Consider the following 17,895-nt stretch of genomic DNA (forward strand, 5'->3'; position numbering starts at 1 on the left):
GTGGGGGGGGGGGGGGGGGGGGGGATCCTTTTTAAGGAAATTCAAAGAGGATGAAAGATAGAGGTTCTCTTCTGGGTTTGTAAGAGAGGGGTTTAGAAGTTCATTCCAGTATTATAGGAACTAGTTTTCTCTAGCCATCTGGGACGACACAGTCCATATAAAAAACTCAAACAGGAGAAGAGAACAGGCACACAATTTTGAACAATATTGTACTATGGTAAAGTCAAATCACATATAACCAATAATTTCCAGAAATTATTTTTATTAATTAAATATAATCCGATATATTCCACTAGAAATGGACACAAGACTAATATGTCCTGAGGTTAGCACACTCAGAAACTTTGCAGAATTAGAAAATGTATAATGTATTGCAGAATAAGAAAAATCATAAGAAAATATATGGCTTACTGAATCTATAAAGATGTCAGGAAACAGCCCAACATTAAATTAAAGTCAGTGGGACTACATTGTTATATAAACTGGTTAAATCTGAAAGTGCAATAAAGACAACATACAATCTTCATAGTCACTTTTGGACAACCTAATTAATATACATGACAGCTCATTTGTGGCAGGATTGGTAATCGTGAGTTTTATGGGGTGGTAGATCACGGTCATGGTTGATAAGGGAAATTGGTTGATTTGGCTATGTTGTGTGTCAGAATCGGGTTGAAAAGCCGGACAGCTCCAACTTGGGGATTTTCTTCTCGTTCTTGAAAACGGCCCGGGAGATACGGCAGAAAGGGCTCCCTTCCTTACTCAGCCATAGCTTCCTGTGCAGACCAGAAGACAGAAGAGGAATAAGATCAGTGAAGTTAGTCACTATGCTACAAACAGAAATTACTGCAAAATTATTATTTTATTTAACGGAGAAAAGATTATTGTATTTTGGCAATTCTAGCTGTTTAGCATTGTTATAGTAATGCTTTTCTTTACACATACTATATTGGGTGATGTAATAGTTCTGACTGCTGTGGCAATGGCAAAAAAAAAAAAAAAAAAAAAAAACTATTGAGAGAAGCTTCATTAGAATAGAACTGTCACATTCCTTCCCTGTAATATCTCCACCATGCACCACAGCCTAGTTTACCACTCATTACTTGTGAAGTATAGTCTATAGCAGGGTAATTCAACTGGCGGCCCATCTCCCCATAAATAATAATCAGAGTTGTATAGTAACGAAGTAGAACTACTTCGCTACTGTACTTAAGTACTAAAATGCTGTATCTGTACTTTACTGGAGTATTATTTTTTTCTCCTACTTCCACTTTTACTTCACTACATATTTTCCATCAGTTTAATACTTTTACTCCGATATATTTTTTACGTGCTGTATAGTTACTCGTTACAATTATAAACATGTTAGCTGGCGCTGTCACCGGGTCAAGCGATCAAGCTGTCTTATGAAAACTGCGCATGCTCCGGTCGCGTCTCGTTAACTCTGCTGCTGCCTTCAATGAACACTTGAGCTTCGTAATCTAGGTTCACTTGACACGCTGTTACTGCGGCAAGGGTCCGCGCGGCAAAAATGCCGCAATCGTGGTGGCTCCGCCCATGCGCGTTAACCACGCGCGAGGTCGTGCACCTCTCGATTTTTGTGCGTGTGAAGTTACAAGGTGGAATTCATGCACTTGTACGGCACTTTGAAGGTCCATTTTCAGTATTTTCCAGCACCTTCAGCTTCATTTACATATTTATACAAATACACATATATTCAAAATTATTCCAAATAATTCGCTTTTTATCTCATTAAAAGAGATGGTACCGTGTTTGGTAACAGCAGAAGAGCGCAGTAAGCACTAGTTAGGTTAGATATCTTAGCTAACTAACCTAATTATGTTCATGGCGTGCTGCAGAATTCACTTAACATTAGCTGGCAATAAAGGCGACGTGCTGACTAATCATGTGCCCATTTTATAGTGTAGTGTTTTTATAGGGTAAGGGCATTTATTGGGGGTAAACGCAGGGCAGTAAGCTCACCATTAGAATCCGACGGACGGATTTTACGTCCAAAATACACCTTGTTTTCTCAGCTAAATTATGGCGAATTTGTACTTTTGCGTCAAACCTACAACGTAGCGGGACATAGGTTATCTGTTTTTTGTGTATGAAGTGTTAACCCCAGTTTTTTAAGTACATACAGAACACTTGTATTTGTGATCTTTGACATCTTTGATTTGTAAGTGATATATAAAAACAATTGATAATCAAACTTTGATGGCTTTCTTTAATTAATTCAAAACACAATACTTGTACTTTTTACTTTCAGTACTTGAGTAATAAATTTTAGACTAAACTACTTGCAATACTCAAGTCCAAAAAATGCTGAATACTTCTGTACTTCTACTTAAGTAAAGTTTTTAAAGGACACTTCAACTTCTACTCAAGTAAATGTTTTGATAGAGTACTTGTACTTTTACTCAAGTATGGGTCTCGAATACTTTATACAACACTGATAATAATAAATATTGGATAAACCGCCGTAAAAATAAATAACATTTTATTTGCAACATTTTACGACACTGTGTCGAAATTTACGTTCGAATTTATGTTCGCCACCCCATTCCCCCCAAACCCCCCAACCCCCCCCCCCCCCCCCCCCCTCCCACGGTCAACAATTTACGTTGTAGTGTTTGCTTCAATTTTACATCCACTATGACAGTATTGGTATAGGTCTGAAAATTGTCTGGCTCACAAGTCAGAGCTCTTTGACAAATCTGGCCCGCAGAAAAATATAGTTGAATAGCCCTGGTCTATAGTTTATAGATTATAGTCTACTTTTTAAAAGATTTCTACGATGTCGATTAACCTGCCTATATATTTTTTTATTTACTTGTCTTTTTCTCCAGATCTTGGTTGTGTCATGGTATTTTGTTATTCTTGTATTTTGCTTGGATATATCTGCGGTTTCATTTTTTTATTTTGAGAAATGTGACCTTACTACTTTCCACTTGACATAATCCTTTAATTCAAACTCAATCTATATAATCATCTTCATCCCCTTGTCCACAGAATATGTTTTGCAGTGTACAAAAATCCAGAGGATGACAAGATAGGATCCTTGTTTTCTTCCACATTCTGGTTCAAAGTGCTCGATTATCTAAGAGTCAAGGAAAGATAGAGCAACCAGAGTTTTCAACCACAGCAACCAGAGCACGTTGTAACTGTTGGTTTATATGGCAAACTGCTTCAAGAAACAACCATCTTTTTAACTGCCTTTTCCACAACCAATTCATTTTAGGATGTCCATGAGTGTATCATCAGGATCCAGTGGTCTCTTGATCCATATATGAATAGAACCCTTGTATTTCAAGTGTCTTTGCACTCGGGTACAGTATGTCTGTCACTTGTCAAGCCACCACAATGGAAAGTGCATAGAACTCCAAATATTCCCAACCGATACCAACATCATCTCTAACAGGATTATGCAACATATCTCATTTCTAAGGCTAAGAGCAATATCTAATTTCACAAAGAAAATTTGGGATATGAAGGAATATATCGACAATGTTTGGCATTAAATTGTCCTTTAACCCTAAAAACCCTCAGGGCTTTTTCTTTGTAGAAAAGACTGGAGCAATAGAGGACTGAGTGCAATCACAGGTTTCTCCACTCTCTGCCTTGGGTAACTGCAGCCTAGGATTTCCTAACAATTAAGTTGGGGTTATGGTCCTTTGAAGACTACTTGAGCCTTCCTGGTACAGGAACAATGCCATCTCTGCCACAGTACTTTTGTTTATCTTCAAATTTGGGAGAACTTTACTTTCTTAGTCAGCCTGACTTCAGGCAGCCAAATCCTAGCAAATAGTCCAGTGAAATCATTGGTCCTTGTGAGGAACTGAGATGTGATCTACACTGTGAGGAACTGAGATGTGATCTAAACTGTGAGGAACTGAGATGTGATCTACACTGTGAGCAACTGAGATGTGATCTACACTGTGAGCAACTGAGATGTGATCTACACTGTGTTGCTCTTGGGCTCATTCTATAGGCATATTATGATGAATATTCCATGATTTAAAAATCTACAAAGCATTTTGTAGTGCTATAGGTTTACAGACACCTCTGTTCCTCTGGGGCCTGATGGATGAAGCTCATCTCAAACTCCAGTATATGGTGGGAAGGCACATCTGGTTCCCAAAGCAGAGTATCATCCTGGAGAAATCTGTGGGTGTTACCCAAGATATAAATTTTCTTAAAAAAAAAAACACTTTGCGGGACAGCACATTACAGCAGCATGTTACAGCACTGATAAAATGACCACAGGTCTGCAAATTGTAAAGAATACCTCAGATAAATGCTCAAGGTGCTAACAATGAAGCTGGTTACCAAAAGCAAAGCAAAACCTGCTAGCACCCAAGCCAGCTTTGTGTCCATTGTTTAGCACAACAGCATGGAGTAACCTTTACAGTGTATACCCAAAAAATGTATAGTATACTAAATCTTCTAAACTGTAAGAGCCATCCTGGGAGTGATGGTGCGGAGGTAGAAGGAGAGGGACCAGTCAGGGAATAAGGCCATTATTACATCACTCTCACCAGCATATAGGTCAGTCAGGCTCGTAACAGATGATTAGACTACGCAGATTAGCACAGTTTAAAATCATGGGACAGCTTTGTGTATACGTGGCAGACACCCATAGTAAAGGATTTAGCCTTTTTGATTCACATACTGAGTGAGTGGTGAGAAGTGGCAAATAAAGTTTCAGTTGAGCATTTTGGGGCACTGAAAGACACATAACGCATGTTGGACAATCCCAGTCCTCCTTCACTGAACAAAACTAAACTTAAGATTGTGCCCTGTAGATGTGCTGAAATAAGGTAAGAAGTATTCATGTATTATGTGGCATGCACAATCAGATCAGCTCATGAACTATGCAGCATGCTCGTATAACATGCAGCTCATCAAATGAAGGCTAAGATTCACAACATACTTTATAAACATGAAAGCAAGCACAAGAGCCAGACTGAGAGCCAGGTGAATTCAACCACTGGCATTTCTAATTTGAGACCAACCCTTCACCTGTGCTACTTCATGCTGCAAATATGCGCTCGGAGATCTGGCAACCACATTTCATCCATCAGATGAGTCCTTCAGCTCTGGAGCCCCTCAGGTCTTCAAAGCTTGAGACTGGGTTCAGCTTTTGAGTTTACACAAAGGCCAGCATAAGGGAATAAATTGTTCAGATCACACCAGAAGAGGAATAATCAAAGCAATGTAAGCCTGCAAGAGAAGAGGCGCTGTTTCCATGTACATTTTTCATGTCAACCCTGTAAGCGCATATCACATTTATGGGGCCACTGACCTACATAGAGTGGATTTCACATGATACACAGCTACAGTCTAACAGACCTTGAAATACTCTGTAAGGTTTGGCGACAGTAGCTAGCTAGTACACGAAAACTCAGAAACAGAAGTGAAGCATGCAATGCTGTGAGTTGTTGCTGTTTGCTCCCAGACAGGAAGGCCTCCTGAAGCTCAGCCAGTTAAAGGAGATGCTAAATATATAAGGAGCATGTAGCCTGCTGTGCTTCACATTAACTTTCACTCATCCCCCCACTCCATACACTGGGGAGGCATTTGTGATTTAAATGTGTGCCAATAGGCATGATCTTTTTTCAGTAAAAAAAAAAAATTTTTTTGAATGGTCCGGTCCTTTCATTTTTTAAATATTACAAGCAAGTGCGAGTGTTAGGTTACAGGTGGCTTTTAACAGGTGTCATTTTAGCACCTCCACAGCAATAAGTCCCACGTGTGCAGGAGATGTAGGGTGACAGAACATTGGAAAAGCATGAAGCAGTAATCAGAATCATCAAAGACATCTCCGGGCGTTTCTGTATGAGTGGTTTGGAGGGAATACTGAACAGATTTTAAACCATCTGGGCTCTGAGGTGCAGTCTGACATGGAGGGTTCTGTTCTCCATTCTCTCCTGTCCTGCCCTCCATTCCTCCTCTCCTCTCCTCTCAAAACTACAAATGTCCTTTTTTAAAACATGCACATATCTCCTTTACACCCACTTCAGAAACACGCTTGTTTGCTTTTCTTCTATCACTTCTCTAACCAGCTCTTTTTTTGGCAACTTTGCAGCTTGATTTGGGTCATAGGACCTTTGGGAAAGTGAGGACACTAAAATAGTCCGGCCAGGCAGAGGATCGACTCCCTCAGTGCCACTAGAAAGCTCTAGAAGGGTGGAGTAAATGGACAGAAAGAAGAAAGGAGCATATATTTCCTTAAAATATTTCAGAGAACGTTTGCCCAGAATAGAGTGGGAGGAAATGGTTGATTCTTGGAGTCAGAGGATTACAAAGGGCAAGGAGGCTCATGCTGACAACTTCCAAGCTACACCGATCAGGTTCATGGTATCTAGTTAAATACAAACAAAGGAGGAGGATAAAGAAGAACAAAAACACCAAAAGTCCAAACCAAAAGAGCTGCACCGTATACCACAAATCTACAGTTATGCATCATTTACCACGAGACGTGGCTGGCTTATAAACTGAATGATGTAATAATGGGGCTCTGATTGGGCTTCTCTGAGGCTCTGTGTCACTTTATTTCCTAGTGAGCTCACAGCCAGACATCACCGTTATCCTGGGATCATTGTCTTATAGTGCAGTTTAATTGCATTATCCTTACCTGGGAAGGGACACTAATACAATAGACAGAGACACTAAACAGCCACCTACAGCACCTACACCCACAAAACAGCCAGTTCTACAGGAAGAACTACATGACTAAATGTGGGCCTTCAAATAAAGCTATAAAGAATATTGATGCAGTCCAAAGTAGTAAGATTACAGGTGTCTATGCGTATTAACATTTTATTGCTGATAATTGTACTTTTCCCTTTTGGGGAAGTTCCATATACATGACATTACAGGTTCTCACATGCAATGTGTGGGACGATTTTCATGCTTAGAACTGGTTACCGTTCATTCCCTGATTGTTTGTTGCAGGTGATTTTGTTCTCGCCCGCGCTTGTAAATACTGCCCCCTGCTGGATAAAACGTGCAATCAGTTGTATTTGATTTACATTTATGCTGAAAGAGCCACGAATAGTTTCGGATGTCTGGTGACTTCGTGGTCACGGACCTTCTTATGCATCAACATTATTCTTTATATTTCTATAATATTTTCTAATTTATTGATTTGTTGTTTTTTTATATAATTTATTTGTTTAAATAACTTTTAATAATAGAAATAGCATTTTCCTTCTTGTAATAGATTTATGCCATTTTATGTACATTTTATGTACCTATATCACCCTTTCCAATGTGATAGATCTCTGTATAAAGCACTTTGAAATGGCCCTGTGTATTAAAAATCCTAGGCAAATAAAGCTGACTTGATTTGCTTTGGTAAGTCAGTGAAACAGAGGGGGTAACACACTCAGACTGTGTGGTAGGGTGTTAGCCAGGGTCTAGGCTAGGACCATGTAGGTAACACTCACATCTCGTTCACCAGATGTTGCGGCCCCTGGACCTGACCCATCACTGTGCCCTTGCTTGTGTTCTTCACCCAGCCAACCAGGCCAAGATCTAGTCCTTTACGCTCTGTGTACTGACAGAGAGGGACAGAGTGTAGAACACTGACCTTAGAGCTTTGATATATATATATAAATCTGAAGAAGATTCCAGGTAAATATCTGCAGTGTACTTAGGTAAATATGTAGAGATGCTAAAAATTGTGGTACAGTACACAACGTTTCCAGAGAAACAGGACATTTTGGACAGAGGTCCTACATTAGCTGTGCAGGCAAAGTGTTTCTGATTTAATAGGAGGAGGAAACCATTTATATAAGGAAAAAGAAGATCTTTAAATCATAACATTCATTTCATGGGTTTTCTTGCACAGTCTTATTAAACTTACTAAAGTTGCTGTATCCCCAATTGTGATTTTCACCTATTCAATCCCATGACTACCAGACTACATACAGTGGGGTGCGAAAGTTTGGGCACCCTTGTTAATTTTCCTGATTTACCTTTATAAATCCTTGAATGTTTGGATAAACAAAATTCAGCTAAATATTTTATATAGGGGACAAACACAGTGATATTTGAGAAGTGAAATTAAGTTTATATGATTTACAGAAAGTGTGCAATAATTCTCTAAACAAAAACAGGCAGGTGCATAAGTTTGGGCACTGTTGTCATTTTACTGATTTCAAAACATTTAGAATGAATTACTGGAACTCAAATTTGGTTTGGTAAGTTCAGTGACCCTTGGCCTCCATAAACAGATGACTGCAATTATGAGAAAGGGTAGTTAACCGTCATGGTTTAGGGGAAGGATACAGAAAGCTATCTCAGAGATTTCAGCTTTCAGTCTCCAGTGTGAGAAACATTGTGAGAAAATGGAAGAAGACAGGCACAGTTCAAGTCAAGGCTTGAAGTGGCAGACCAAACTCAAGTAAACAGAAGCGAAGGATGTTGAGAACAGTCAGAGTCAACCCACAGACCAGCACCAAAGACCTATATCATCTTGCTACTGATGGAGTCACTGTACATCATTCAACTATTCTGCGCACTTTACACAAGGAGATGCTGTATGGAAGAGTGATGCAGGGGAAGCCTTTTCTCCCCCCACATCACAAACAGAGCTGCTTGAGGTATGCTGAAGCACATTTGGAGTAAGGTGCTGTGGACTGATGAAAATAAATTTGTTTGGCCATATCAAAGGCCATTATGCATGGAGGAAAAAGAACACAGCACTCAAAGAAAAACACCTGCAACCTACAGTAAAATTTGGTGGTGGATCCATCATGCTGTGGGGCCAGTACAGGGACTGGGAATCTTGTTAAAGTTAAAGGACGCATGGATTCCAATCAATATCAGCAGATCAGATTCTGGAGACCAATGTCGAGGAATCAGTGACAGCTGAAGCTGTGCCAGGGCTGGATCTTCCAACAGGACAACGACCCTAATCACTGCTCAACATCTACTAAGACCCTAAACACTGCTCAACATCTATTAAGACCCTAAACACTGCTCAACATCTACTAAGACCCTAATCACTGCTCAACATCTACTAAGACCCTAAACACTGCTCAACATCTACTAAGACCCTAATCACTGCTCAACATCTAAGACCCTAAACACTGCTCAACATCTAAGACCCTAATCACTGCTCAACATCTAAGACCCTAATCACTGCTCAACATCTACTAAGACCCTAAACACTGCTCAACATCTACTAAGACTCTAATCACTGCTCAACATCTAAGACCCTAAACACTGCTCAACATCTACTAAGACCCTAATCACTGCTCAACATCTACTAAGACCCTAAACACTGCTCAACATCTACTAAGACCCTAAACACTGCTCAACATCTAAGACCCTAAACACTGCTCAACATCTACTAAGACCCTAATCACTGCTCAACATCTACTAAGACCCTAATCACTGCTCAACATCTACTAAGACCCTAAACACTGCTCAACATCTACTAAGACCCTAATCACTGCTCAACATCTACTAAGACCCTAAACACTGCTCAACATCTACTAAGACCCTAAACACTGCTCAACATCTAAGACCCTAAACACTGCTCAACATCTAAGGCATTCATGCAGAGGAACAAGTACATCTCAGTCCCCAGATCTGAATATTATTGAAAATCTGTGGTGTCACTTAAAGAGAGCTGTCCATGCTCGGAAACCATCAAACCTGAATGAACTAGATGTTTTTTAAAGAAGAATGGTCTAAAATACCTTCAGCCACAATCCAAACTTTCATTAGAAGCTATAGGAAGCGTTTAAAGGCTGTTATTTCTGTGAAAGGAGGATCTACTAAATATTGAGTTAAGGTTTTTTTTTTTTTGGTGCCCAAACTTATGCACCTGCCTGTTTTTGTTTAGACAATTATTGCCCACTTTCTGTAAATCATATAAACTTCATTTCACTCCTCAAATATCATTGTGTTTGTCTCCTATATGATATATTTAACTGATTTTTTTAATCCAAACATTCAAAGATTTATAAAGGTAAATCAGGAAAATTAACAAGGGTGCCCAAATTTAGCACCCCACTATATAAAGTTTTGCGCCTAACAATTAACCATTGTTAACCATTCATTGCCACATCACTGTACAGTTTAGTGTTTCCCTGCATTATACTGTCTGTATGACTGCATGTCTGGTACTGGACATCCAGACGTCTGGTACTGGACGTCTGGATGTCTGGTACTGGAAATCTGGACACAATGTCATGTTGGTAGATGAGGTGATGAAAATCTCGACTAGACAAATAAGTCACTTGTCCTGAATTTTTGACACACACAGAGGAAAACAAATGGAAGATGGTTGCATTAGACACCAGAGCATCACCCAGTCTGTTGCACTACTTTGTACTAGAATATCAGGCCTAGTAACATTGCTGAAGTTTCACATGCATCTCTAGCAAAATCTTTAAGCACCGATGAAGGGACCAGATGGTTTAGGCAAACTGTGTATGCAGCAATCACTAAAGTCACTCACTCTAATTGTAGACACCTCTAAATGTCCACTCAGTGTTAGTCATGTGAACTCCAACTCTGACATAGTACCTGTTATATTCATATTCAAATGGACATTTCAAGAGTGCAGCTTGTGTGTGAAGTGAAGACAAAATAAATATATAGTCCTTGTATATAGTAATGTCTGAGATATTCTAAAAACACTGCTAATTGGTATATATTTAGAAGAGATTTTATTGCCCTATAAAGTCTTCAAATTCACATTGTTCTGTTGAATCAAATATTTCAGTCAATTTAAACAATCTTGCAAATTCTTAGAAGTGGAATACACATATTTAACGAGAGTACTAAATCATTGCTGCGTCAGATGTAGTATTACAGACCGTAGTGAATTTAAGACATCATGATGGTTCCCACGCCCCCTTGTGGAGAATAAAATCGCGAGTATGTAAATTGGTTGCAATACAGGCTCATGAGAACTCTCCCAGCATACCTAGAGGTTTATATCATATTATATCAGGTTTATAGGTTTATATCTGGTTTATATACACTTAACTTAAAGCTCAGATTTTATCTCACGAGTTATGGACTGCCGTTCGTATGCGTGTTCCAATACATTTAGAACAGATTCACTGAGAATTAAACATTAAAGTATCTCAGTAGGACTAGACTACTTGTTGATGGGGTTAGAAGGAAATGCTAATTGGCTTAGACTGTAGGCACATTTTGCCAATCTGCTAATAAAACAGTACTGTTGTCTTAAGACTACATATTCACATGCAGTGGGCAATAATGTAGTTATGAATGTAGCAGTTATTCAACAGCAGGTTTAAGAACTGCACACCCTGATGAACAAAATGCGCTGCAAGACCACACATAGAATTACTCACCATTCGAAAACACACACCTGTGCCAAGGCAGAGAAACAGGAATACTGACTATAAATTTCATGCTGTAAATTAGTTTTAAGCATCGCCTATGTTTCATGGACATGCTCTATAGATATGTGACAATATGCATGACCGTGAGTTTAATATTCTATTCAGCATGAAACTCGCGCATGTCTGCACGCACATAACCAAGTGATTTAAAAGCTTAAAAACACTCGGATCTGAACTACATTATATTCTCTACGTTTCTTGTGCCACACTACAATTTTTAAACCTCTGAGATTAAAACTTCCAACACCGAGTCTCCGTCGACACGGTTCCTACAAACTCCACCATGTTGTACTTGTGTATGACAGTGCAAGATTATAAATCAGCTGCTCGCATGTTTCTAAATTAAGATTCTTCGGCAGTCGTAAATGCGTCACTGGGTTTAAAGCAGGCGAGACGCGGGTGTGCACGAGGTACGCTACTACCCACCCTGAACATAACCGAATATTTCAAAGTCCACTGAGCACAGGTCGCCGTCGCTTGGGTCCGCGTCCTCAGACATTGAGGATTGTTCCAGACTTCGCTGCCGAAGCCTCTGTGTATTTCCACAGACTGGATCAAGTTGCATCTTGACTTGAAACTTGCATAAAATTTAAAGAGGAAGTCCCACCATTAAAAGGACCGTGAGATCCTCAGCAGTGTGGATTTTGTCTGTGTTCGAAATAGACTACTACATACTGGATACCCTCAAGATAGGTAGGCTATTCAATGAATGAATTGTTAATCTCCGGTGAATATACAGACAAACAAATAAGGACAGCAACAACAAACTTATAACAGTGTTGCCAACTACGCGCATTTGACCGTTTTCGCACGCTCTCACGCCATACATCCGATTTCTCACGCTGAAAAAAATCTAGTTTATTTATCTTCGATCTACATCTATGATTCGGGTTTCCATCCAAACCTTTCGAAAAAATAATGCGCAATTTCCAAGTTTCGGCAGAAAAAAATGTGAATTAAGCCTTGTTTCCATTCATTACAGTTATGCGAATAAACTTTAGATCACGTGAGAGGACGCCAAACAATAGTGGTTTTACGTCCATCTGGCAGTTACGCATTTTTGCACGTTTTTGCATCATCCAATTGCACACCCGGAGAGCCAACCGCAGTTTTAGACCTGCTGTTCTAGACCTGCAGTTCTAGACGTGCCGTAGTTTTAGATGTATGTAACGTAATATCCAGATAGTGTTTTAGTATGTCGCGGGAGCAGATGGAAGAATGATATTTATAAGCAGCAATAATATATGATAGATATATGATAATGTCTGAAGGTCATTTTTGGGTTATCGTAATGTTTATGTCATGAATGTTTATGTGATGAATCTGGCTAGCGTTAGTGTGTCTTAGTTCATTAGTTCTGGCTACCTTTATGGCTATTTAGTAGCTTTGATTAAATTTGAAACAACTTAAAGGAAGGAAATTAGATATAGATAGAGAGAGAGAGAGAGGTAAATAAACTAGATTTTTTTTCGGCGTGAGAAATCGGATGTGTGGCGTGTGAGCGAAAAACCCCAAGTATCACATAATATTTGCTAGTTGCATGCCAATGAAGGTATACAAGTAAAATAAATCACTCCTAACATTCTGGAAACGTATGCTTACTCACTGAAAGCATCCGGACATTATGCAATTTTTGCTGATTTAATATAAAATAGCCTATGCCAGTAATCCAGTAGTTTAATTAAAAATAAAATATCTTCAGGAGACAAGCTGTGTGTGTAAATGACAAAATTAATCCAAACTCCCTAAAAGAACAGGGAAAATGAGGCGTACTACTTCTATTTAAATACAAAATGTGGTGTACATTATCGTTTAAAACTTGTCAAATGTTAGAGATTTGGCTAAAACAATTGAGAATCAATGGGCATATTTAACAAATAAACTCTTTATACAATGGATTATTACAATATACAAGCCCCTGAGCCTACGGCATGCATTGGAACTGCTGGTCTAGAACTGCAGTTGGCTGTCGTTAGCTACATTTCGAGCCGCTAGGTGGCGCATGTCTAAAACTACAGCACGTCTAGAACTGCAGGTCTAAAACTGCAGGTCTAGAACTGCAGTTGACTCTCCGGCTGTGCAATTGGATGCATCTCCGTTGAGGTTGTGAAACATTTTTTTCTTTTTCTTTTCTTTACATGGAGAAGTTAAATTCAATTTTTGCTCTCTCCAGAACTGTTTTTGTATGCATTCGCCATCTTTACATCGCGATCATGTACAGAACCACTTGACTTGAGGCATGATACGCATTGAAAACCCTTTTCCATCCAGTTTTTCCGAATTTTGGCGATGCGATAGTCTAACTTTTCCACCTCCTCCTAGCATTGCATGATGGGATGCAGTACACCACGAAGATAGCTCTGTTCGCGTACTGGAATATTTTGCGGAAGTAGTAGGTCATCCGGGTATGTTTCGCGTACTGAAAATTTTAATTTTGGTCACATACTGCATACAACATACTGATTTGGGGCTCGATCAGTACGCCAGTAGTATGTAGTAGACTATTTCGAACACAGCCATAGGCTATGCATAGAAACACGGACGTAATTTTGGGGGGGGGGCCGGTTTTGGTCCCCCCCCCCCCCCCCCCCCCCCCCAGTTTTTACGGTTAAAACCAAATATTTAAATAGCGACGTATCCATGTCCCCCCCCACTTTTGAAATCAAAATTACGTCCATGCATAGAAAGGTATGGAAACGTTCGCCCTCTATGGTATTTTTCAGTAGCAAAAAAAATATTAGTAATGTTTTTCTTGCTTAAAATTGGACATAGAAGTATAAGGGATGCCTCATTTTCTTTCAACATGATCAAGTATGTGTTGCCTGGAGACAACAAGGTACCATAGAGGGATAACTGCACAGCAAAGCAACATGTCTTAATGACTTCAGATGTTAAAAAATGAACCCCCCCATTTAAATCTTTAAGGCTTTGCAAGGTCGTTATGGTGTGTAAGAGCGCAAAAGCATACATTAAACACATTCTGAACTGGCAGCACACTGGTTAGGAAGTTACTATAAAATTAACAGGACCCTACTTTTGCATAAATGGACTTGAAATGATATAAATAAAATACGTCTGTAATTTAATATTTTTACAGTGTGTATTGGTTTGTTTATTTAAGGATTGATTTATTTATGGAGTTACTGATTCCAGAATTTTTTTATTTATGGATTTATTTGTGGATTTATGCCTCTATTACATGTTAATGAGGAGGGCAAAACTATTGCAGTTTTAATTAACTATTGGTTGAAACTCGAAAGCATCATGAAAGCAGAACAAGGAACAGCTAAAACACATCTAGGAACGTGGGACTAAAGAGGTGTGACTGACAGAACAAGGCAAATGGAAAGAAAAACAGACATGACTGACAGACAGGAGGGGCTAGAAACAATGAAAGCCAATGATAACAAAACACTGGGCTAGGAAACACAAAGCTATGTACAAACACAGGCTAAGATCAACACAAGAGCTCACGAACAGCAACAAGGCTGTAAGACAATGACCAGAGACACAGTACCTTTATTGTTGGATGTCCTAGTGTTCTGAAACACATTAAATAACATTTTTATCTTAATTTGCTACAAATCTATGAACATTTCTTATACTTCTTATGCTGTCGCACTTAACAATGTAAATTGAAGTAATTACCATTTCTGTAGACAGTTCTAAAGCAATGTTTGTGTAGAAAGGTTTTGACTGCACATGCGTTATCTTACAGAAAATTGAGATTGATCTTTAGTTTACACTTGGTTGCCATGAACAATATTCCATGGAATGTTGCTAAAATTCTAGAATAGATCTGAACCAATCAGGCCACATAGCATGTTGAGACAAAATTCCAAATGTACATTGCTACACTCTAAAAAGAAATGTGTTAAAAATGACATACACTGTTGAATTTCAACACATTTCACGAGTGTGCTCGGAGACAACACATGTTGTGTTGATTTAGACACAGTAAATGCATCGTCCAGCTGTGTCAGCCAAAGGAACACACAAATATGTCTTTTTTTTTTACAAAAGTGTGTTGATCGTGTGTTATCAGGATAATGATGGTTTATTAAAGCAAATTTTCTTTAACAAAACAATTATTAATAGTCATTTTTAAAATAGCAGACCAAATTCATTTTTCATTTATTTTTTAGAAGTATAAACAGCTTTACAGTAGGGGTGGGAATCATTTACTATCTTTCGATTCGATTCCGATTTTGGGGGCCACGATTTGATTCAAAATCGATTTTCGATTCAAAACGATTTTCGATTCAAAAACTGTTTGATTTATAACTATTTCTGATTCAGTCTATAAAATCTGCATGATCTACTACAGTCTGCTTTGCAAGACAGAATGACAAATACAGAAAATAAAGTTTCTTTCACATTTAATTAACAAAAATAAAGGGCTTTGGTAAAATGAAATGCTTTTTGTTGTGTTACCAACATTTTTGAGCTTCATTTTGCAAGCTGTCAGGGCTGGTTCAGATGCTGTTCCCCCAGCCGTTGCTAGGAGCACCAGAGTCAGTCCCAGACTAAACTGGCATAATCAGCAGTGATTCGTCTCAGCGGTTTGTTAGGCTTCTTAAGAAAGCTTGTGGAGATGGATCACTGCTGAATCATTTAGTTATGCTGATACGTTTTCAGCCAGTCTCTATTTTCTCTGTGGTTGCTTCTCGTTTGAAGGTGTCTCACCACCTCTCTTATGCTTTCTCTTTACTTATTCGAGTATCTATCTCCTGCATTGCTTCCTGACCCATCTCAAGTTTTCCCAATCCTGTATTACTTCCTAAATGTTTTGCCTTTATTTTTGGGAAGGGTTTTATTTTGCTGCCGCGTTGCCTGCTGCCAGTTACTTCCCCTGGCGTCCTTGGTTTCATTTTCACGTTGCAATTATCCACGCTGTTTTTTAGTTACTGTTGTTATTTTGTTTTTCTCCCATCTCTCTACGGTTGAGTGTTATTTTTCATGTGTTGTTTTTTTGTTTCTATTTACTCGGTGCCCTCACAGTTTTGGTTTCTATTCTTTTGCGTGTTGAGTCTTCCGCGTTGATTTGTTTGTTCGTTCTGGGTCGCTGTGCGTGTTTCCCTCTCGCTAATACATTTGACAAGTGTCAAACTTAATGCTCTTGCGAGCCACCAAGGGTCCACCAAGTGCCGGCTCGCAAGTGAGTGTGTCCCAGAACCTGCTGCGTAAAGTCTCGTGTAATTTTGTAATTACGTAACACGAGACTTCACCACGACTTAGAATTGATTTTGCGACATATAAAATTGATTCTGAATCGTAGTAAATGAGAATCGATTTTCGATATGTGAATGGCACACCTCTACTTTACAGTACAATAAAAATGTACTGTTCAAATGCATTTTTTGTAATAAACAATAGATGAGATGAAAACAGAGACCCATCACAAAGTTACGCATCATGTTGTCGTTTTGTTTTGCACTTCTTAAGTTGAAGTGTTGCATTTGATCATTGGTGAATAAAAACCTGATTGTATCAATAATTGGAACATACTGATAGGTGTCAGGTGCCAAAACTTGCTTCAGTTGTCCTTGTTTCTGTAAGGTGTCTACCCTGTGACCAAGAAATATTTATTTTGGCTTAACAAGCTGAAATCCTTCAGAGAAGTACTTATTCATTTTAAAGGGTGTGTCTATTTCTTCAAACAAGTGTTTGGCACTTTCAAACTCACTCATTAATGAAAAAAGTTCATTCTCATTAGGTACCCATATACTAGTTAGCAGTGAGGTTACTGAATCTTGCAAACTATATGGTTATTTCTAACCTCTTTAACACAAGTCACATTCCTTGTTACATCCATTAGTGTCATATTAGATCCAGAATACATTTTTGCAACAAATGAGGCTGCACAGTCACTTACAGAGTTTTAAACGCTACAGAAGGCATAGCTGTTTCCTCATTAGCTGGTGTGTCAGAGTCAAGATAACTGTGAAGATCTCAAATGGCATGTCTGAACATATTGACTGTTCACTGTTGGTCTCTGTAAAGATGCTTAGTAAAGGATTTGATACTGTGGTACATCCTTGGACAACCATCTTGCCTACAAATGAGAGAGAAGTCCAGTCCCTCTGACAATGCATGTATTTCACGAAGATGCCAAATTGGTTTCTTTACATGTGTGAATTGTGACTGTCGACATTCGGGGCATGTGTACATTATGCTGTGACTTAATGTACACCTTTGAGCTTAGAAATGAGGTTCAGTACCTTGGCTTTCCTGCTGGTTGAGATGGGAATGTCATAGATCAAAGAAGGAGAACACAGAGCTAAGTTGAGGTGGATAGGCCAGGTTGCACACCCTAGAGCAGGGGTGGCCAACCCGCAGCTCGCGAGCCGCATGCGGCTCTTTGCCTGGTTTCATGCGGCTCCCCAGCCGGTCCGCGGGCTCACCTGCACAAACGGGGCGACACACTGCTACATTTTCGTGGTGCGCGGTTAGTTTAAAAGCCTAGCGAGCTGCTAATACTTTTAAAACCAGCGTA

General features: G+C 39.2%; 1 protein-coding gene across 12 annotated transcripts; it reads right to left on the reverse strand.

Moving 5' to 3' along the window:
- Nucleotides 1-245: 245 nt before the first annotated feature.
- acyp2 (acylphosphatase 2, muscle type) lies at nucleotides 246-12,100 on the reverse strand. 12 transcript variants are annotated; one of them, XM_076990711.1, is made up of 6 exons: nucleotides 11,826-12,100; nucleotides 11,349-11,365; nucleotides 7,455-7,564; nucleotides 6,934-6,998; nucleotides 4,067-4,168; nucleotides 246-776 (listed from the first exon to the last, which is right to left on the reverse strand). In XM_076990711.1, exons 1-5 carry the CDS (start codon nucleotides 11,962-11,964, stop codon nucleotides 4,098-4,100), a joined length of 402 nt encoding a protein of 133 aa, XP_076846826.1. In that variant the 5' UTR covers nucleotides 11,965-12,100; the 3' UTR covers nucleotides 246-776; nucleotides 4,067-4,097. The 12 variants fall into 12 exon arrangements, with proteins under 12 accessions (XP_076846826.1, XP_076846825.1, XP_076846831.1 ...); XM_076990710.1 differs by having other exon boundaries at nucleotides 6,934-7,001; XM_076990716.1 differs by lacking the exon at nucleotides 4,067-4,168 and having other exon boundaries at nucleotides 11,826-12,097.
- Between the last annotated feature and the right edge of the window lie 5,795 nt (nucleotides 12,101-17,895).

Source organism: Brachyhypopomus gauderio, unplaced genomic scaffold, assembly GCF_052324685.1.
Source record: "Brachyhypopomus gauderio isolate BG-103 unplaced genomic scaffold, BGAUD_0.2 sc77, whole genome shotgun sequence".
NCBI classification, from domain to species: domain Eukaryota; kingdom Metazoa; phylum Chordata; class Actinopteri; order Gymnotiformes; family Hypopomidae; genus Brachyhypopomus; species Brachyhypopomus gauderio.